At 39.1% G+C, this 22,554-nt stretch overlaps 1 protein-coding gene across 1 annotated transcript; it reads left to right on the forward strand.

The window, feature by feature from the left end:
- The first annotated feature begins 14,699 nt into the window (after positions 1 to 14,699).
- On the forward strand, positions 14,700 to 17,213 carry LOC103405628 (transcription factor TCP4-like). The gene is made up of 2 exons (XM_008344646.4): positions 14,700 to 16,686; positions 16,899 to 17,213. Exon 1 carries the CDS (start codon positions 15,595 to 15,597, stop codon positions 16,657 to 16,659), a length of 1,065 nt encoding a protein of 354 aa, XP_008342868.3. The 5' UTR covers positions 14,700 to 15,594; the 3' UTR covers positions 16,660 to 16,686; positions 16,899 to 17,213.
- The last annotated feature ends 5,341 nt before the right edge of the window (positions 17,214 to 22,554 follow it).

Here is a 22,554-nt window from a genome sequence, read left to right on the forward strand (position 1 = left end):
TATATATATATATTTAGGGTAGTATTATCAACACTCTTTTTTACCTCTTAAACACCTTTCTCAATTTCTGACCGTTGAATCAAATAAATTGGACAAGATCAATTGACATAAATTAACAAGGAGTGTGGTAGGTGAAAATAGGCATGTGGATATCACCACACTATATTGAAACATTCTATATAAATCTAAGGAGCTGTTTGATAACTATTTTATTTTCAGTTTTTTATTTTTAGGTTTTACATTTTGGGTTTTAGTTTTGTTGATGCACAAAATCGGTGAGGACTTTGGTACAACAAAAAGTGTCAAGTTTGTGACCTTCGCTAGATTGCTCCGATCACTAGTGTGGATAAGTATGTAAATGGATTAAGATAGGGAAGCAAACACAAGATGTACGTGGTTCACCCAGATTGGTTACGTCCACGGAGTAGAGGAGTTCTCATTAATTGTGAAGGGTTTACACAACTACATAGGTTCAAGCTCTTCTTTAGTGAGTACAAGTGAATGCTTTAGTACAAATGACATTAGGAAATATTGTGGGAGAATGATCTCCTTTTATAGAAGAGAGTTTCTAGCTTTGTTTTGACATTGACACGTGTTTTGTTGTGATTGGCTTCTGATGTTGACACGTGTCACGCTATGATTGGCTTCTGATGTCGACACGTGTTGCGCTGTGATTGGCCTCCTGGTTGGAGGAAAACTCTTCTGGGTCCTTGAAAGTATAACGTTGACCGGTGCTCAGTAGTTTCGGAATTGGTCAAGTATGGTACCAACGGTGCTCCCCTAAGTTCCCGAGTGAGGGAAGCTCCTCGGTTGGGGACTTGCAAGATCCAAGCCGATGAGTAATCACGAAACTTCTAATATCCGAAGTGTGGTATCGTTTTCACTTGCCTTATCTGTCTCATAGGTAGATGTGGTATCTTCTCTGCAAGTACTTTTCCTCCATCCAGGGGTGGTATCTTTAACCGGTGGAGATGCACAAGGTAATGTATCAATTTGACTTGAAGCTTACTTGTAGTTTCAGGCTTGGTCAAGAGCGATAAAAACCATGTAGTAGGAATCCCCCAAGTCGCCAAACTAGGAGATTTGCCGAAAGAGGTGACAGGCAAGGTAAGCAATCAGAGTTCCAAGCAATCAGTCTCATATCAGAAGTTTGATTTCAATTTCCGGCTGATTGTTCTCATTCTCCCTATCTTACAGGCAGCAAGAAGGATAAAGAGAAGAAAAAGGAGAAGAAATGATATGAGATACTTTTGCTTTTGAAGAAGTAACTTCCCACAAGCTTATTCTTGAACTGGGCTGGAGGGTTTTCTGGTTTCCTCTAGAGTATAAGGCCGACTCAAGAATTTGAGGGTCAAAACAAGTCCATCAAATCTAGAGTACGTTCGACCCTGATGATATGTGATACTTTTGCTATTGACAAAGTAATGGATGTATCGGCACGTGTTATGTTACGCTTGTCTCCAACTGCTTCTTTGTATCCTTCTCACTTGCCCTATCTGTTCCTCATGCAGATGTGGTATCTTCTCTGGAAGTATAAGATGTTGAAGATGAGTACTCGAGAGCAATGCCAGGTAAGTAATCAGGCAAGGGGTTCCAGGCAGTCGGTTCCTGACTGGAAACTTGATTCCAAGTGCTAACTGATAACTCTTTTTCTCCTTGTCTTGCAGGTAAGAACAAGGCCAAAGGAAAAGACAGGGAAAAAGCGTGATATGGGATACTCTTGCTTTTAACCCTGATGATATGAGATACTCTTGCTCTGGTGTGGCTTGTTTGCAAAGGTATTATAGAGGGGAAAAGAAGCTGAGTATTTCGAGAGATTCTACTGAGAGTGCCCTCTCGGATGTGAAGAAAAGTTGAGCATTTTTTTATTTATTTGCAGGTCTTCCTGGCTGTGGAGGATGAAGGTCGACATATATAGGAATTGTCCCAAAAGCGAGTGGTAACACTGTTCCTTTACCCTTCTCGGTCATAGCAATACAGTGGGAGCTGCAAGATTCACGTGTTTTAATTTTGTCAGAGCACTTTGAAAAAATGGTCTGTGGTATCTGGAAAGCTGATGTTGCGTGTGAAGATTGTAGACAAGCTTTATCTAAGGAAATCTGGCTTTCGAAGTTCAGAAAGCAGTGCCTTTTCGGTTTTCGAACAAGTAATCCTGTCGGGGATCTGGCTCTTGAAATTCGGAGAACGGTGCCTCTTCGATTTTTGAGAAAACAATCCTGTTGGGAGTCTGGCTCTGAAGATTTGGATAGTGATGCCTCTTCGATTTTTTAGCAAGTAATCCTGTTGGATGTCTGGCTCTCGAGATTCGGAGAGCAATGCCTCTTCGATTTTTGAGCAAGTAATCCTGTTGGGAGTCTGGCTCTCGAGATTTGGAGGGCTATGCCTCTTTGATTTTTGAGCAAGTAATCCTATTGGGAGTCTGGCTCTTGAGATTCGGAGAGCGATGCCTCTTCGATTTTTGAGCAAGCAATCTTGTTGGGAGTGTTTTCTCGAATGTAAGTAAAGGTTGGGCATTTTTGCCAGTCTGCCTTGCCACGGAGCACGGAGATTGACACACATAGGCTATATAAGCTTCCACGATCAGTGGGTCGTTGTGAGGGTAAATGATACCTCTTTCTTCCTCAGGGTAGAAACATATTGGATCCCATTTAGGCTTTTGATACTTGCCTCCCCTGATGTCTTCCACATGAAACACTTGATGGCCAGGCCTTAAAGCTCGTTCGCTGTTTTTCATAGCCTTGTTGTAAGATTTAGATATGGGTGTGCCGCCACTTATGGAATATATCACATTCATTTGGTGTTGGTTACGGTTACCCTTTGGAGGGTGAAGGAGGAATTGATCAATTTTTCCTTCACGTGCCAAAGCTTCAATATGATCATGAAGGGTGATACACTTCTCGCCGTTATGGCCGTTAGGCTCATGGTAGCAGCAAAACCTGCCCGTGTTCTTCGTGGGCTTGTAATCCGGGTGCCTCGGCTTTGGCTTTAGTATCAGGTGTGCTATGCTGGGGTAAATGGCCACGCATGTGGCGTTCAAAAGTGTGTATGCCTCATACCTCGGGGTAGGGCCTATTCTGACACGTGCTTAACCCACTGTGTTGACTGCCTAGGGTCGGGGATTATCGTGGCGATACCCTTGGTTATCGCGGTAGTGTCCCTTAGTCATTTTACTAAAATGAGACTGGTGAGGATGGAAATCGTTCCTTGTGCCCTGAGATTGATATGTCTGTTGACTTGGCAAAGTATTAAGTAAGGCAGGGGGAGGCACCGCTGCCGTTTGGAAGGTTGAGGTCTTCTCATTTGGGTGGGTCTGGCTTCCACTTCCCACTTGCCGATAGGGGATGGATGTTGGGGTTTCTCTTGGTATGTCCTTGCCTCGGTGGATGCATAGTTATAAGCATGCGCCATCACCTCAAAGTAAGTCTTCCAAGTGTTGGCATTGATCATGTACTTAAAGAAACAGTCACGTAGGCCTGTCGTGAAGGCTTTGAAGGCAGTCTTATCGTCTGCCTCAGCACAATGGGAATACTCATAACTGAAACGGCCAGCATACATATGTAATGACTCGTCTGGCTTCTGGCGAATAGTGTACAAGTCATCCACAGAGTGCAAGCAATCGGTCTGGAAAATGTGTTGAAATACAAACAGTTTCCTCAATTCCTCAAATGAGTCTACCGTCTCAGGTGGAAGACGGCAATACCAGTTTAGAGCTCCGCCAGAGAGGGTGGAGGGGAAGATAAGACATCGCTCTTCGTCGGTGTGCATCCGGTATGCCATGGTGGACTCAAAGAGGTTAAGGTGTTCAATTGGGTCCTCATTTCCAGTATAGAGTTGCAAGCCAAGCTTCTGCTTTGTCTTTGGTTGGATGGGGTGTCGAGGATCTTCCTTGTAAGAGGGCCAGGCCTAGGTTGGTTCCAATCAGTATCTCAGCTTGTCATTCGGCCTTCAACTTGATTACTTCCTTAAGGAGCTGTAGGACAAGAGGGTCCTGAGTTGAGTCATGTACCACTGGAGCTTTCTTTCATAAATCTCCATCATCTCTTGGAAGTAGGAAGGTTTGATCAAGAGCATGTAATTTTTTCCTAGACTCGCCGTACTGACTTCCAAGGTACATCTCTGAGTCCCCTATACCTTCGTGTTTCTCTAGGACTTGTTGCCCTTTCCCCAAATTGGTAGCCAGCTTGGGACATGAGAGGGGACTAAGTCTTTCAGAGACCCTTGGATCATTGATCTTCGAGCTTACATGGATGGGATTGTCTCGACGTTGCTTTAGGAAGTCTCGACAGTCGCAAAAGATGGCTTTCGATCTTTCTATTCCTTCTGTAAAGATGTGTCTTCCTCCACTCCTCCTGCTTCGGGTCGAAGCAACTGGGTTGAGAGAAGTCTTATGTTGGTCACCATTTCGATAAGTAGCTCGCTCCTCAACAGGAATACCCATATCTAGGGCAAATGACCCTCCGCTTTGGAGGGCACCCAGTTGATGGTTGATTTCCACAGGGGTGATGAGCTCATGTGTTTTAGTATATCTAGCCTCGTGGGGCATCTCGAAGACCTTCTCATACTGCTCTTAGAGGATCTTATTCTTCATTGCTAACTTGTTGTTCTGAGCCTCCAGCTCATCAACTTTAGCCTGAAGAGCAAACTTCTTTTGTTCATTCTTTCGTTGCTTCGCACTAGGTGCAAAAGGGGTGTCATTCTATGTGTTGTGGCTTCCTTCGCTCCCCATGTTGAAAAGGGATGCCTGGGCAAAAGAAAGTGTACGAATGGTGGAAACCAGTTTAACAAAGCTGAAGAGAGTGAGAATAAGTGTCGTTTCCACAGACAGCGCCAAATGTTGATGCACAAAATCAGTGAGGACTTTGGTACAATAGAAAGTATTAAGTTTGTGACCTTCCCTAGATTGCACCGGTCACTAGTGTGGATAAGTATGTAAATGGATAGAGACATGGAAGCAAACATAAGATGTACGTGGTTCACCCAGATTGGCTATGTCCACGGAGTAAAAGAGTTCTCATTAATTGTGAAGGGTTTACACAAGTACATAGGTTCAAGTTGTCATTTAGTGAGTACAAGTGAATGATTTAGTACAAATAACATTAGGAAATATTGTAGGAGAATGATCTCCTTTTATAGAAGAGAGTTTCTAGCTTTGTTTTAACATTGACACGTGTCATGTTGTGATTAACTTCTGATGTTGACACGTGTCGCGCTATGATTGGCTTCTGATGTCGACACGTGTCGCACTGTGATTGGCCTTTTGGTTGGAGGGAAACTTTTCTGGGTCCTTGACGGTATAACGTTGACCGGTGCTCAGTAGTTTCGGGATTGGTCAAGTATGATACAAATAAGTTTTAAAAAAGTGAAGTAAAAAAAAAATTAAAAACTGAAAACGAAATAGTTATCAAAGAACTTGGATCCTCTCCTAAGCCCAAGGAGAGGATCCTCCTGACCAAAGGATTTGGGCCGTTGGATGAAAATCCAACGGTTACAAATATGGGGTCTCTTTGAAGTTATAATAATTATAGCCGTTGGATTTTCATCCAACGGTCCAAGTTCTTTGGTCAAGAGGATCCTTTCCTTAGGCTCAGGACAGGATCCAAGTCCGTTATCAAATAGCTCTAAAGTTCAAATAAACTATTGGGTAAATTATATAGTAGCCCATTCGGTTTCAGGTCTATTACAACCTCATACAACAACTTTAAAACATTTCACTTTCATACATCCAGTACCATTTTTTTTCAAAATAACACCTTCGTTAGATTTTCCATCCATTAGTCTGTTAAATGCTGACATGGCTACTACATTTGTGCTGATGTGGCTGCCACGTGGAAAAAAAAAATTTATACATTAAAAATATTATAATATTAACCCAATTAAAAAAAAAACACACATAAAAACCCTAACCCAAATCCCCTTTCTTCCCCCTTTCCTCTCTGCAATCCCTTCCCACTATCCTTCACCCACCCCCCAGCGACCTCCCCCTAAGCGACCCACATCCCTATCCCTAACCTAGAACCCAAAAACCTGCAACAAGAAGAAGAAGAAGAAGAAGAAGAAGAGGGACGAAAAAAAAAACCTCCAGTTCGTCCCCTTCCCAAAACCTGTAAGAAGAAGAAAAAGAAGAAGAAGAAGAAGAGAGAGAAAAAAGAAAAAGAAAATAAAAGCCCAGTTCGCAGAAAGGTCGTGCAGGGGGGAGAAGGGAAGTGGGTCGCGGGTCGCGGCAGAGCCGGGGGGGTTTTCTTTTTTTTTTTTCTCTTTTTCCTCCCTCTTTTTCTTTTTCTTTTTGTTGTTGCAGGTATGTGGGTCGCTTAGGGAGGGGTGAGGTCATTGGGGGGTGGGGGGTGGGGGGTGGGGGGTGGGTGAGGGATAGTGGGAAGGGATTGCAGAGAGGAGAGGGGGAAGAAAGAAGATCTGGGTTCGGAGGGTGTGTAGAGAAGGAAAGAGGGTGGGTGCGGAGGGATGGAGGGTCGCGGGTAGGGGGCGGGGGTGTTCTGGGTTTCTGGTTTTGGGGTTGGGGACACGGGTGAGGGTTATCATTTCTGAGTTGCAGGGAAGAAGATGAAGATGGGGGATATGGGTTTGGGGGTTGCAGGGAAAATAGAGGATTTTGGGAGTTGCAGAAAGGTAGGGGGAAGGAAGGGATCTGGGTTTCGGGATTTTCTAGTTTTATTTATTTATTTATTTATTTTAATTGGGTTAATATTATAATATTTTTAATGTATAAAAAAATATTTTTTTCCACATGGCAGCCACATCAGCACAAATGTGGTAGCCACGTCAGCATTTAACAGACTAATGGATGAAAAATCTAACGGAAGTGTTATTTTGAAATAAAAGGGTACTGAATGTATGAAAGTGAAATGTTTTAAAGTTGTTGTATGAGGTTGTAATTTACCCTCAAACCTAAGGGACTACTATGTAATTTACCCTAAACAATTACAAGTTTATTACAAAACATGCCCACAATTGTTGGCCTTGCTGTTGACAAGGCACCCACTACTTCTACTACTGATGTGGTGGTCAGCATCAAATAGATGACCGTCTCAGACACTAAGACGTGATGAAGGGAAACAAGCCTTAGGCCATCTCCAACCGAAGGGTCCAGATGGCCAGAGGGCCGAAAATAGCCCTAAAACCGTCTCCAACCGAGGGCTAGGCCAGAGGGCTCTGGAATCTAGGAGGGCCCCACGGGATCGGAGAGGGCTGGAGGGCTGGCTGCTTTCGGCCAGCCAGCCAGCCCCGGGCTGGCTATTTTTTTTTTAATGATTTCCTATTGCTGTCGGTTATAACTGACATCATTAAAGGTATTCTTTTTTTTTAATAGTTAATAGTTTGAAATGCTTTTGAATATAACAGCTAGTAGCCGTTGGATTATTAGGCCTCTTTTTTTTTTTTTTAATGAATTTAAACTTCTTTTTTTTTAATGAATTTAAACTTCTTTTTTCCCTTTTTAATGAATTTAAACTTCTTTTTTTCCCTTTTTTTTTTCCTTTTCATATGAATCAAATTTTGTTTCATATTTTTTTCCTATAACTTCTATTTCACAAAATTTGTTTCATATTTTTTTTCAATTCTATTTTTTTCGTATAACTTCCTAGGCCATTTATACAACATTAAATTGTAGTTTTTAAATAATAAATTATGTTTGGCCCTATGGCCCTTTGGCCCTCGGTTGGAGACGGTTTTTTGTGACAGGGCTAAAACGAGCCCTCTGGCCCTCGGTTGGAGACGGAGGCAAATATGGCCATGTACTGTTCATTAAAATATTAATATCTTGGAGAATCTTGGAGGGTCAGATGGCTAAAACGAGCCCTCTGGCCAGCCATCGGTTGGAGATGGCCTTACATACCGTCTCAGACACTAAGACGTGATGAAGGGAAACAAGCCTTACATATATAACACTAAGACGTTAACGAAGGGAAACAAACCTTACATATATAATTTATCATCGACTTCGTGTCACTCAAATTGGAAGTTCCCAACCAGTTTTATTTGTGCGTCCTCGATGAGAGATCTACAGCTCGTCACCATCTAATTGAGGCTGGCACTGATGGTGACAAGAAGTAGGAGGAAGGGGCTCCACACAGAGAAAACAAAAGACAAGTAGTGTAATCATTTGATTTCAACAACTGCATCATCCAAACCGTTCCTAGAGCTGGTTAATGGTGCCTCAATGTCCCAGTGCCACTGTTACTGTTTCACTACAGTAGCCCTTCCATTAATTTGGGCTGCACTTTGTAGGGGTCACGAGAATTTTTTTTAGCCAGAATTTGGCGGGCTGGCTATTTGCGGCCTGTCCTTGTGCAAAGTTTAGCTGGATTCATTTCGGCTACTGTGTTTGTCAATCTTAAAAATTAAAAGGGACATATAGAGTGGCGGAACTAGTATGAAATCATTAGTTGTCCATTATCTCAACAACTTTAAAAATCTATATATATTTGTATGTGTACTGTATTTGATTCTATAAACAGTAAGGCAAACTAAGTTACAACATCCTCCTCCTAATACTTCATCTATTTTTTTTTTTTATAATCCATGTCTTCTTTTTCTCTATTCTTGTGCAGGACTCTATTGTGCGCACAAAATGCTCAGTGAAATGCCTTAGTTGACAAGTCTTGACAGTCTTCAACATTATTTTACTGTTTCATGTAGTCACTCTTAACAAGCCTTTACATATCAGGTTGTAGACATATGTTTGCATAAGCCTTCATTAGATGTTGACAATAAGTATTTTTGGTAGACATCATGATTCCATTATTTGAAAATTATGATTCTGCATCTTAATATATACTCCTTAGCTGGAGGTGACCTGGGTCAATTGGCCAAATATATATATTTCATTTTTTGTTTTTGTAAAGTAAAAAAGAAAAGTTTAAATGGTCTACATGACGATTGTTAAATGGATTGATCTTAACCTTGGGCCAGCGTCAACATAAGCCAGACCCAACAGCAATTGTCCTGCAGTGTGCTCGTTTCAATTGACTCTTAGTTCAACTCAGAAACGCATGGAGTGGTCAAATATGAAATATTTCAAGCTCTATGATTTCATGCTATGGCAAATTTGGAAACACTGTGGATCGGTCCATTTATATTATGAATTAATGATTATGATGGGTCCATTTCAAACAGGACTAACAATCTATTAACCCGATGTGCCCACTTCACATTATTTTTTAAATATTCAACCGTCTATTGGTCTTTTATAAAGCAAGAATGGTGGAGGGGGAATCAAAGTTAGAAGCTTTGGGAACTTAGGTGCAAGAGGAAGTTTCTTTTATATTCAAGTCTCATTTTATATCCTCATAAAAATTGTTAGTCCAATGAAAAATCATTTACCAATTTAGAAATGTGATATTCTTCAATTTCTTTGGCCAAATAGGCGTCTCAATGATTTTTTTTATCTGGCTAATTTAAACAAAAATAAAAAAGAGTAATGTTAAGGAAGTTAAACTTTTTTATTATTAGTTTACCACATGATGCGTTAAATGATGCATATAACTAACATGAGATAAACTTATTAAATAACATAGTATCTACACATCACTTGCAATCAAGTTGTACAACAATGTGCAAAATGTGATTTTCTCTAACATTTTATAAAGAAAATTTACAATGAGGTGTGTTATTCACTCACCTCTTTGAACTTCATACACACCCATGTAATTTGCAACTTTCGGATCCACTGAATTTAGAAAATCAAATAACATAAATTAACAAAATGTGTATTAAAAGTAAAAATATGTGTATGAATAGCTACCCCATTTACAATTTATGATTTTTCTTATAGCCACCCCATTTACAATTTCTGATTTTTATTCCTCCTTTTGTATTTTTTTTTTCCACATTTTTGCTTCAGAAATTCCTCTTATTTTTTGTCAGACTGTTCTTTAGAATTCATGATGATAGAGGCTTTGAGGTCATGATTTCTGAGGTCTTATCCAAGCTTTTGTGTCAGTTGCATCACGCTTGCACTTTATGCATTGTAGGTTTATTTTTTCTTAAAAAGACTTCTAGCGTTGCACACGGTTAGCACTTTTCCAACTCGTACGACAAGAAAAGAAAAGAAAAGAAGACGGATACATTTTTTCGTTCTTCGATTTGAATATTTTATTTTAGTGATGAGATTCAAGCATTATAAGGTCTCGTTTGTTAGTTCGAAGTGTACTGACTATTTCAGTCGGATAAAATAAATAACCATTAGATAGTACTGAGTAAATTAGTTCAACATTTGGTGCTGTGTCAGATTAATCTGTGCATCGGATAATATGTCGGACCATAGTTGACCCCAACCATACGTTGAATAGACCAAATAATTAAGCGGTGCTTATTTAGTACAAGAGTGCACCAAATAAATGCTCCTGTATTATTTATCCTATCCGATGCTTTATACGGCATGTTAAACGAGGCCTAAGATTGTTGATTTGCTCATCCTTTGTGGTTTCATGTATACCGCACCTGCAAATGCATGATACACAGGCACCCTGAAGGTGGTTGTAAGTTTCTGCTCTGGAAGAAGCCTCAACTTATTATAACCATGGGATTATACACGAAATATGAGTCATAATTGCAAAACATCATGCATGATTTTTTTTAACAGATGAGATTGCATTATATATCAGGCTCGAAATTTGTCAGCGGAGTTCACACAATTAGGAGAAATTTTTAGTTGTGACGGGAATACGGATAGTACATTACGTGTTTTTATGTAAATTGTAGAAAATTTTAATTTTTAAGTTATTAACATTTTAACACATATATCATACTATTTATATAAGGACACGTGATGTACCTGATGTGACGGTCACACTAAAAAATCTCTCTACAATTAAAGGTAAAGTAATCCAAAAGATTTTCCCCCGGTGTATCTAAGTCTGTCGATGTTCGGTGCACGACCGATACACGAATCATCACTTTGTTGTTGGCTTTCTTCATGAAGCATACCCACATCTAAACCAACTTGGGTGTTGTGTGCCTCTCTTTCTCCATTCTTTTTCACGACGCCTCCGCCTTTGTTCTTTCATTTTCTTGCCCAACTCTCTTCAACAACTTGTTAAAGTAAGACATTGAAGATAACACTAATTTTATGAAAATTGAGGCTCTCTCTATTGAGAGTATCAATCCCACGTTGAGAAAAGATGAGATATTGCATGTGCTTATAAAAACTATTTCCCATATTGTCAATTGATTTTATGGTGGAACATTAACTTCTTCATGGTATCAGAGCAGGTTGTTCCATGTATGACGTCTAAGGCTTGAAAATTTGCCACACTTAAGGTGGCGTGTTGAGAGTATCATGCATCAAGAAAAGATAAGATCTTACATGTGCTTATAAGTAATTGAGTTATTCCGCATATTGTAAGTTGATCTTATGGTGAAATCTTAACTTCTTCACTCTCTAACAACTTGGTAAAGTAAGACATTGAAGATAACACTAATTTTATGAAAACTGAGAGCTTAGGGGCATGGAAAGGACAAAGATGATTAGTGTGAGTTGACGAAATTGGTATCCTGACATTTATGGCCAATTCAGAGATGAGGCTGAAGATAACATAAAGAGATGTTGCACAATGTGAGCAACCAAAATCCATGGACACGTTACGGGATGGGAGCAACTGAACTTTACTCGAAAACCTTAACAAGATTTATTATAAATATGGACAAGTGACAGACATGGCTTTCGTGTCATGTTTATTGTGTTCATTTCGTGACATACTCAATATTTTAATGAGTTGTGTTATGTAATACTTGTTAAAATGAACGATAATATGACCTGACTTAATGTAACATCCCAAATCACCCAGGGGAGTGATCCTTAAATGTATATTCTCATCCCTACCTAGCACAAGGTCTTTTGGGAGCTCACTGGCTTCGGGTTCCGTCGGAACTCCGAAGTTAAGCGAGAAGGGGGCTAGAGCACTCCCATGATGGGTGACCCACTGGGAAGTTGCTCGTGAGTTCCCAGAAACAAAACCGTGAGGGCGTGGTCGGGGCCCAAAGCGGACAATATCGTGCTACGGTGGTGGAGCGGGCCCGGGAAGTGATCCGCCCCGGGCCGAGATGTGACAATTTGGTATCAGAGCCTAACCCTGGCCGTGGTGTGCCGACGAGGACGTCGGGCCCCTAAGGGGGGTGGATTGTAACATCTCACATCGCCCAGGGGAGTGATCCTTAAATATATATTCTTATCCCTACCTAGCACGAGGCCTTTTGGGAGCTCACTGGCTTCGGGTTTCGTCGGAACTTCGAAGTTAAGCGAGAAGGGGGCCAGAGCACTCCCATGATGGGTTGATGGGTGACCCACTGGGAAGGGGGGTGGATTGTAACATCCCACATCGCCCAGGGGAGTGATCCTTAAATGTATATTCCCATCCCTACCTAGCACGAGGCCTTTTGGAAGCTCACTGGCTTCGGGTTCCGTCGGAACTCCGAAGTTAAGCGAGAAGGGGGCCAGAGCACTCCCATGATGGGTGACCCACTGGGAAGTTGCTCATGAGTTCTCAAAAACAAAACCGTGAGGGAATGGTAAGCCCAAAGCGGACAATATCGTGCTACGGTGGTGGAGCGGGCCCGGGAAGTGATCCGCCCCGGGCCGGGATGTGACACTTAAACTCGACCCGTTAATATTGACGGGTATTATGACAAGATCCGTTAAAGAAAATATATTTTACTTCCATACATAAACAAAAAAAAAAATTACTACTATATTTGTATCCATTTAACTTATTATTGCACAAATATTACTTCAAAACATAAAAATACATTTGTCTTTCAAGTATTACATAACCCAAAATAAGAACCTAATGAAAAAACTTTAGTACATTACTACAAAATATCTTTTAAATGCAAAATGATGGGAATTTTTTTTTCAAGGTTATGGAGCTTTTCTCAAAAGTTAGAACCTTGCCAATGAGACTCAAAACTTGCACATTGTATTTTTTGCCACAAACCCTTCGATTTTCATCAATTACCGAGTGAAATGATATTGGAACTTTAGCTTGATATATTATCTTCAAGGGTTATATTGATGATGTTTTTAGTAATGTATTCCACATTAGCATTATCTTTCACATAAACTAAGCATAGAAAAACCAAACGTTATAAACCATTCAAATTATGAATAGTTTACCAAAAATAATTATGAAAAGAAATAAAACAATAGCATTATATTATATGAAAGATATATATTATAGTGTACCATGGATGGTGTCGAATTTCGGAGTTGATCCGTTCACGAAAGTTGTAAAACTTGCATTACGAGTGATTGTATATATATATATATATATATTTTTTTTTTTTTTTACATTTTTCATACTTCTACATAAATTATTATGAATTTTTATTACTAGTGCACTCAAACAAAAAACACTATTCATGAGGGTTTTGAAAATCTAAATGATGATGTAACCATCTTAAGCGTAAAGGATGCAATCACGAGCATTTATATATATATTTTTTTTCTTCACCTTTTTCACACTCGTACATTAATTATTATGAATTTTTATTTATCTTGAACTCCCTCTAAAAACAATGTTCATGAGGGTTTGTATGGTTTTAAAAATTCAAACAACGACGTACCACTCAAAGTGTAAAAGATGCGATTGCGAGTGTTTACATATTTTTTTCACATTTTTTACACTCGTAAATTAATTATTATGAATTTTTAATGTGCTTTTGTATTTTTAAATTGCTTTGTTACATTTAAAGTGCTGGAATTTTCAATCTCACTTACGTGAGATTAAATACTATGGGTATTATATTAACTAGTAAGTTTTTTTTTAGTAATATAAATTATCAAACTAATTTTCTTAACCGTTGAAACGAGTAACCCGCTGGTAAATTTGTTAAGAATAAATTCTTAACCGATGACTTGATAACAATCCTGATTAATTAACGTGTTGATCCAAAACTTGTTATGTCGTGTTTTTTTTTGTGTCAGATTATCAAATCATAAAAGAAATTGTGAAGTCTAAATTGACATAATCTTACAACCTATTCTAAATTAATTTCAATCATTGTTAAACAATTGAATCATCCACCAAAAATGGTGAAATGTTACGACAGCCATGTGACAAATCTAGGGAGTGCAAAATGCATATAACGTACTGATGAAGTGGAGCAGAAGGAAGCACGTCTGTCGTTTATTTTAGCTGTGAGAATACATCTTTTTGTGGTAGAACTCTTGCAAAATAAAGATAGTAAAGTAAAGGAACTAGAAAAGTTGTTAGATATCATTGTCAAAACCTTGAAAAGCTGTGCGCGAAAGTGGTAGCCTCGACAGTCACCTCTCTATCAAACCATGACTCTAATCATAGATTCATAGCTAATTACCTAAAACTCTTATAATTGCATGTGCATGACAAGTTACTCCAAGCATGAACAAGAATTTCCCTTAAAACGTTTTGTGGTAGGTTCAAATTGTATAAACAAGAATTACTAACCGTTTATTTTTTTTCTTTTTTTTTTTTAGTTTATTGACTAAACAAACATTTGTTTTGATTGTATTTTTGCATAAATAATTTTTACATAAAGATTTACAATATTAACAATTTCGGTTATGAGCATGAAGTTTTTTTAATCAATCACGTAGTGTTTTGAGGAGAAATTTTAGTAACCAAACATTGTTATAAAGGAGTTGAGTTTGGTTGGGACCTGCTATTGTTATACGGAAAGAGATCCCATCCGGATCTCTCTCATCAAATCCTAAGGATCCAGAGATCTGGACTTTTGAAATTTAATTCAACGGCTACAATTATTATAACTTTTAGAGAGCTCCCTGTTTGTAGCCATTGAATTAAATTTTAAGGGTTCGGATCTCTTAATTCTTAGGATTTGGTGGGAGAGATGTAAATGGGATCTCTTCCCTTGTTATACTGGTTTGTGCCTGTGGGGGTGAGATTTCTAATCTCCTCCTTTACACATTCATCCACACCTCTCTCTCTCTCTCTCTCTCTCTCTGTCTCTCTCCTCTCTGGACCAAGCTAGGACTAGGAGTCACCGCCCTCTCTTTCCTACATCTCAAAATCTCATATTCCAGTTTCAATTTGCGGAAATTTGTTTTTCTACTTTAGACCCCTAAGTTCTGCTGTGATTCTCTTTATTTTTTCCCTTTTTCTTGATGGGTATATTATATAATTTATACCCAATAAATACTAGCTACAACTTGGGTAGTTGCTTAAATTTTCCATTTTAATTCATTTTCTGTTTTCTTTCTCTTTAAATTCGGTGGTTCTGTGGCCACAGAAAAACTCACCCACCAATAGTCTCTCTGCACACCCGTCATCAGTGTATCATTAATTGGATACACCACTTCAGCCATGCACACAAGAATCTCTCCTTTTTATGGACCAAGAAGTTAGTTACCTTATCTATAAACCTGTAGGATCAAAAGTGGTGTAAAATTTCTGTGCCTGCAGCCTGTGAAGTGTGGATTTTTGTAGCGTCTATTGGGGTTTGGAATCTGGTCTGGTGAGTTTTCGGGATTAGCAGCAGCAGCAGCAGAAGCAGATAGTATTAGAATTGTGACAGCAACGGCCACACTCAACCAAAACAATTAGCAGAAAATAATACCAAAAAAAAAAAAAAGGAGAGAATAATATGGGAATGGAGGGTTGTGGGGGAGAGATTGTAGAAGTCCAAGGCGGCCACATTGTTCGATCCACCGGACGCAAAGACCGTCACAGCAAGATTTACACCGCCAAAGGCCCCAGAGACCGCCGTGTCCGGTTGTCCGCCCACACTGCCATCCAATTCTATGATGTTCAAGACCGCCTCGGATATGATAGACCCAGTAAAGCCGTGGACTGGCTCATCAAGAAGGCCAAATCTTCCATTGACAAGCTCGTTGAGCTTCCACCTTGGCATCCTATCACTACTAGTAACCATGCTGCCGAAGCTGATGATCCGTTTCGATCATCAAATCCAAATCCAAATGGACCAAATCCAAATGATATGGTAATTGCCGCAGCTGAGCAGCAATCAGAGTCCTCCACCAGCTACAACTTTAACTTTGAGCTCCAAAGGCAAAGGCAATCAGACAACGATTCGAACTTCAACATTCTGCCAACTCTAGACTCAGACAACATAGCTGACACCATGAAGTCCTTCTTCCCCACAAACACTAGTAGCAACGCCGCCGCTGCTTCCTCCGTTGACGATTTCCGTAGTTACCCAACCGATCCCCATCTAATTTCAGCAACTACCCAAGACCTTGGCCTCTCTCTCCACTCTTTCCAAGACCAAGGCCTAAACATTCATCACAATCACACTCACACTCAGCAGTCCTCTCAAGCCCTTTTCGCCGCCGCAGTGGGAACTGGATTTGACTCCTCCAGTTATCAGAGAATGGTGGCATGGAGCAATGAAAACAGAGGACTTGATGGGGGCTTTGTATTCAACTCACACTCTCACTCATATGCTCAGCCTCGGCCTCACAATCATGGGGGTGATGGGAATCATGGGAGTACCCTTCAGTCCAGTTTTACGCCATCAGTTTCCACTCGCGCTTGGCAGCAGCAGCACTCTTCAATCTTTGGAACCCGCTTCGGCACCTCTGACGGCACCTCGCCTGTCTTCTGCATACAAGGTGAGGAGGCTGAGAATGGTACTATTTCAGATCGACCGTCTTCCACTTCCTCTCTCAATTCAACCCGCCAGCTTTGAACATCATCCATCTTCATTTTCTACTAGGTAAGCCATTCCTTTGAGTTTCCAAAATTTGACATTCAGTTTAGCTTTTTGTTTCAGTTACCAAACGAGTTTTCAGTTTTATCAAACCGCCCCATATCAAATTCAAACTGTTGGCTGGATTATTCATACAGTTTCTGTTTGCTACTTTAATTAGTTACTAAGCATGTTCGCAGAAAAGTAATAACATCACATTGTTTTTCATTTTTGTGTAGATTTTGCAGATTCTACGTAGTTAAGAAAGATTAAGTCCAACTGAATGGTCTGCCGAGGAAAAGCAAAGGAAAGAACAGTAACTGGTTTGAGTTTCAAACATTCTTTTCTTCTTTGTTTATTTAGGTGGGGCAGATTCGTTTGGCTCAGTTTTTTTTCTTTATATTATGTTTTCGAATACTTGTGGTAACCGTGACACATGGTTAACGAGGATGTTTCCGTACGTCATGGTTATGTTACTGCTTATGATCCTGTAGAAATTCCCTTGTACTTTAATTTGGTTCAACTGTTCTATAACAGCAAAGTTGTTTCGTTCTTTTCTCGGTTTTTTTCCACATCAAGGGAAGCACTAGTTAGTCAATGGCTTGCTTCATCCTCATCTGTTGTGGAAACTGGAAACAAGCTTCCTTCCACAACCAACCTAAGTACAATTTATGTATGTAATACGTATACATCTACGTACATACATGGAGTATTTGATTTGTGTAATCTTTCAATGAATTATTAGCACTTGAACCTTCACGTACGAGTCCCTCGAGAAATACTTGAACCTCCTCGAGTTTGCTCGATCCCCATCAAACTGTTGAAATTCCAACACTAACAAACAGGGACTGCAGTTCTTAACACTAAATTTGTAGTTAGATATGCATGCTCAAATTTCCCTTGAATGATCGATCTATAACACATTGCTTTCCTATTCTCAGCCTATTAATTTAATCCTTTACAAATACCATCGGGGTTTGTTAGATCCAGTTCAATTTACCTGATATATGACAAATGGCTGAAGTACTCAGCGCAAACGAACGAAGAACAAAGTGTACGATGACACCGATGACTATCTTGGACTAGTAATAACAATTTCTATTTTCCTTTTTTATGACAATTTATCTCGCCTGCTTTTTATTTATTTTTTACATGGGTGGATCCTTTGCCAATAAGTATATGCTTGTAAATGTTTTCATCTTTTGTTTTCAGCAAGAAAATGCTTGTAATATGTTACTGTCCAAACGGAATTAAATGAAAAAAAGGTGATAGCATTTTCAAAAAGCACATAACAGAATCGAAACTTTATTTGTTGGAGAATCAACTCAGTTCAGCACTCAACTAAAAGAATCCAATTTTGCTAAACACATTTTATGGTCAGAATTTTAGTCCAACCTTGAATTTCAATCCCATTTTGTTAGAGCAACCTGCAAGTGGTGGATTGTTTTCGTGGATACAGACTTTGTCTATAAGCACTGCATCTTGGGTTCGAATACTCCCTCCTTCAGAAAATTAAGATAAATTTAATGTAAGTTATTACGTAGTTTGTCAAAATTTAGAGCAACCCAATTTTTTTCTGTGGAAAAAGGAAAGAATAATCAAAGAACACAATGTTTTATACACGGTTCGACAAAGAGGCCTACGTATTCTTATTCATAAGAACAACTTGAGAGCTCCCACAAATTTATATGAGTATAGGTACAACGGCTAGCTAGCATATGCTACCTAATTTAATGTAAACAACTTCTAAGAGACGTCGCGCCAGCTTCCAAGGAGACTCCACACCTCTCATCTTTCAAGTAATATCCAACCGAGAAATAAACACTTCAGTAATTTCAACTCTCCCTATAAAACTGAAGCGAAGATGTCATTCGAGCCAAGCTTGGATAATATTTCTTGAAGTCTATTTGACAGCAAACCTTTGGTGAAAACATCAGCAGGGTTTTCATTTCATTGGTAGCAAACCGAGCAGTAACATTCCGTTTTTTGCTCTTCCAAGTTACTAAATTTCCTCCAACGAAAGTCCAATATCCGGTTGTTGATTTTCTATCAACTTTACATCCAGCCCAACTTGCATTAGTATATCCAACAATTTGGGTGTGATTATTCTTCTTCATTAAAACCCCTCTTCCTGGAGATCCCTTTAAATATTGAAAGGTTTTGATACACTGCTTGCATATGGCTTGTTCTTGATTGACCATGCTCACTGCATAACTGCTATTAGGTCGTGTTAGTGAAACAAATCAACCAAGTGACCATTCTTTGGTACTGCCCAAGCCAATATCAGATAATAAGTCTCCATCCAACCCAAGCTTCTTACTGCATCAGTTGGAACTGGTCCTGAGCCAAGCTTCCCAGTTTCTTGTAGTAGGTCTAGCACTTATTTTCTTTGATTCGGAAATAAACCCTTGTTTGATAAGTAATCTCAATTCCAGGAAAGTATTTCAGAAACTCCAAATCTTTAATACAAAACTTCTTGTGTTGAAAGTACTTGAGATGTTTATCAACATATATCCCACTAATTGACCAAAAAAAAACATTTATCCCACTATTGTACATGAAACTTTTCTCTTAACAACGAAGAATCAACATTACTCCTTTTGAACCCTATATTTATGAGTGTTTAATTAAGTTGTATGAGTGTTTAATTAAGTTGTGCGCACCAAGCTCATGGTTACTGCTTGAGGTCGTAAAGAACCTTGTTTAACTTGCAAATCACACCTTCTAGAAATTCTTGTGGATATGTCCAGGCGGGAGATTCTTGTAAACCTCCCCAAAAATTCACTTTTAACATCCATTTAAAATAGTGGCCGATTGTGATTGACACCAATAGACAACATGAACATGATCCCAAGTCTCTACATTTAACATCGGTGCATTTCAAGAATTTAACAAAATGTTAACCATTGGATTAATCTAATGACTTGTATCAATCCATGTAAGCAAAATTGTGTTGCACCATTTGCAAAATATCCTATTAACCAACGAAATAGTCTGTGGGGCATCATTATGCTAAAAATAATTAAGGGTGATTTTGTGAAAAATCAATAAAAAGTTACAATATTGACAATAGATCAACAATATTATGTTAATTATAAATAGGTTAATCATGTATTGTAATATTTAAATGCATTTAAATTAAACAAAAATTACAAAATCTACCACTACAGCTAACACCCACTTCAACTAACACTCCCTTTCTTATAGTTTTATATTTGGAATAAGTCAATATGGATCAAACATTGCAATACATTGTCTGTTTCTTGATTTTGTTTTTTTACATTTGGATTCATACACTGCGTTGCAACATCCGTTTACTAGTTTTGTTTTTTTCATCACTCACATGCCTCCTACATGTTCCTTTGTACATTTGGATTCAGACATTGCAATGCAGTGTCCGTGTCCTGGTTTTGTTTTTCACTTTTGGATTCAAACACTGCGTTGCAGTGTCCGTTTCTTGGTTTTATTTTTTCCATCACTCACACATCTCCAATAATTCACACCTCAGTGACTCTTGATTTTTACATTTAGATTCAGACATTGTAATGCAGTGTCTGTTTCCTAGCTCTATTTTTTTAATTTAGATTCGGACATTGTAATGCAGTGTCCGTTTCCCGATTTTGTTTTATTTATATTTTTACATTTAAATTCAGACGTTGCAATACAGTGTTTCCTGGTTCTGTTTTTTACATTTTGATTCAGACATTGCAATGCAATGTTCATTTCCTGGTTCCTTTTTTTTCAGTTGAATAGACTCCTCCATGTAAACGAAGGGCGAGAGAGTGATAGGATATACATGTTCTAACTATTTATAGGATTTAGATCATCTCATGATCAATTTTATAGGAATAGAAACGCAACGGCCGAAGCCTCTTCCCCCGCCTCTTTTTGCCCTCAACTCCTATTTATCCTTTGCACCCCCACACCCCTCCATTATTAACAAACTCCAAATTCGATTGCAAGTCATATGTGCTCGAAGTCTAATTTATTTGTTCACTATCCCTTATTGTTTTAGCTTTTTATTTGTCATCTCTTTCTTCTTCATCATCTTTGAGATTTCTCTCTCCATAATTATGAAAAAAGATTTATGCAACCAAAAGACATTGGTTTGCACGACCCCTCTCTTTGTTGTTTCGTTAACATCATCTAAGATTTTAAAGTCAAGGGACTTGCAATTGAGGGATGTGGTAGTGGTGAGGTTGATTTTGGAGAGGGTAATGACACACCCCAACCCGGAATGTCCACTTGGACACCGAATCAAGTTGTGCTGGCCGACACCTGGAGGGTGACGAAGTCATAAAGTGTAGTGTAGTAGAAAATGGATGTGAATAAATTTGAAACCTAAAAGTGCCTAATCAAAAGAGTGTGCTGGTGAGTGGGATTGAACCCTTTTCACACGTAATGTCAGAGCATAAGACAATATAGTAAATAGGATGAAGGTTATACCATTGAAGATAACCATCTGCTGAGATTTGCCAGAATCCTTGTTTACACATAAGCACAGCTACTATACCTGTAGGGGTGAAAAACAAAGTTTAGTGGGTCAGAAAATAACGTTTTGTAAAAGCCTTTTAAAAAGCATTACAACCCCTCGCCGTAAAACCAATTATAGTTTCCAAAAATATACGTACTATGTACAATAAGAAAATACTTGTCGTGGCCTGCAAGGTCTCAAGAAATCAATAAGGCACAACTATTGTAAATAAGCACAAGGTGACCAATATCACATAATCTCGAAATAGTAAACACATTATAACGAATGCTCATCAACCTATGCTGACACACGAGTTCATACAGATAATTTCTAAAACGAACAGGACTAGGTGTAATCAATGGGCTCTACTACTACGATCACGTGAAGGTTGGCACCGAATTGCGAGCACATACGAGTCGAAATTGCCTAGTGTAATCTATACGACAAGACTGGCACCTACTTGGATCCAAGGTGAATGAATGGTGCGGATGTGAACATATACGTGAAGGACTGGCCCTGGCCCTGGCTCTAGGGCAAATACTAACATTGAGGTGCAACAATGATGAATAGGTAGCATAAATATATTCATGCCATAACAATTCAATAATTCTAGTCAACAAGGTAACTTACCTACGCATCCAGTATGATTATTTTAGATTTTCACAACAACACAACAATTCTTGTAACATTAATTAATCATAGCTATAAAATATAATAATGGTATCTCACGCATACCTATGGACCTTTAGGATTCAGAATAATTTCCTAAATTTCGTCATTTCGCTACTTCATGTAACTTTAGTCTAAGCAAGGCGTACATAGTAAATTCTTTTCAAAGTATAACTGGAAACTATCAAGTATGCAAATACTTATAAAAAGAAATGACCCACTCACAGATACTTGTGAAGTCACATCCGTTCAAGCTAGGAAGCCGAAATCTCCGATAGTAATTGCACCTAAGCACATAAAGGGTCCAATTAATAAAACTCTATCCAAACGAATGAATTTGGGAAAACGGATGTCGGAAACGGGTGCGGGACGTCGAAATTAGCCTAGGGGGTCTCAGATGAAAACCCAAAAAAGCCAACCTGAAAAGTCAATGGTCAACTTTGACGGTCAAAGTCAACGGTCAACGTTAACCGGGTCGGTATACAGGTCTAGGGTTTGGGTTGGACCGAGTTGGGCCTAAATGGGTTTGGGCTTGGTTGGGTCCTGGGCTTTGGCCTGCTAAGGTTTTGGGCTTGGGTCATCTAGGCTTAAGCCCAAGTTCACACAACCCAAAAGCCTGAGACCGAAAGGGTTTTGGGTCAAGGCCTTGGGCTTGAAAGCCTGACCCAATTGTTTTGGGTTTCAGAAAGAAAAATAATTAAATAAAAATAAAACTAGATAGGTTGGGTTTTAAGGATAATGGGCCTAAGGCT

This window comes from Malus domestica, chromosome 17 (genome assembly GCF_042453785.1).
Source record: "Malus domestica chromosome 17, GDT2T_hap1".
In the NCBI taxonomy this organism is placed as follows: Eukaryota; Viridiplantae; Streptophyta; class Magnoliopsida; order Rosales; family Rosaceae; genus Malus; species Malus domestica.

Coding starts and splice junctions, on each gene's coding strand:
- LOC103405628 (XM_008344646.4), top strand. CDS start 15,595: ATGGGAATGGAGGGTTGTGGGGGAGAGATTGTAGAAGTCCAAGGCGGC.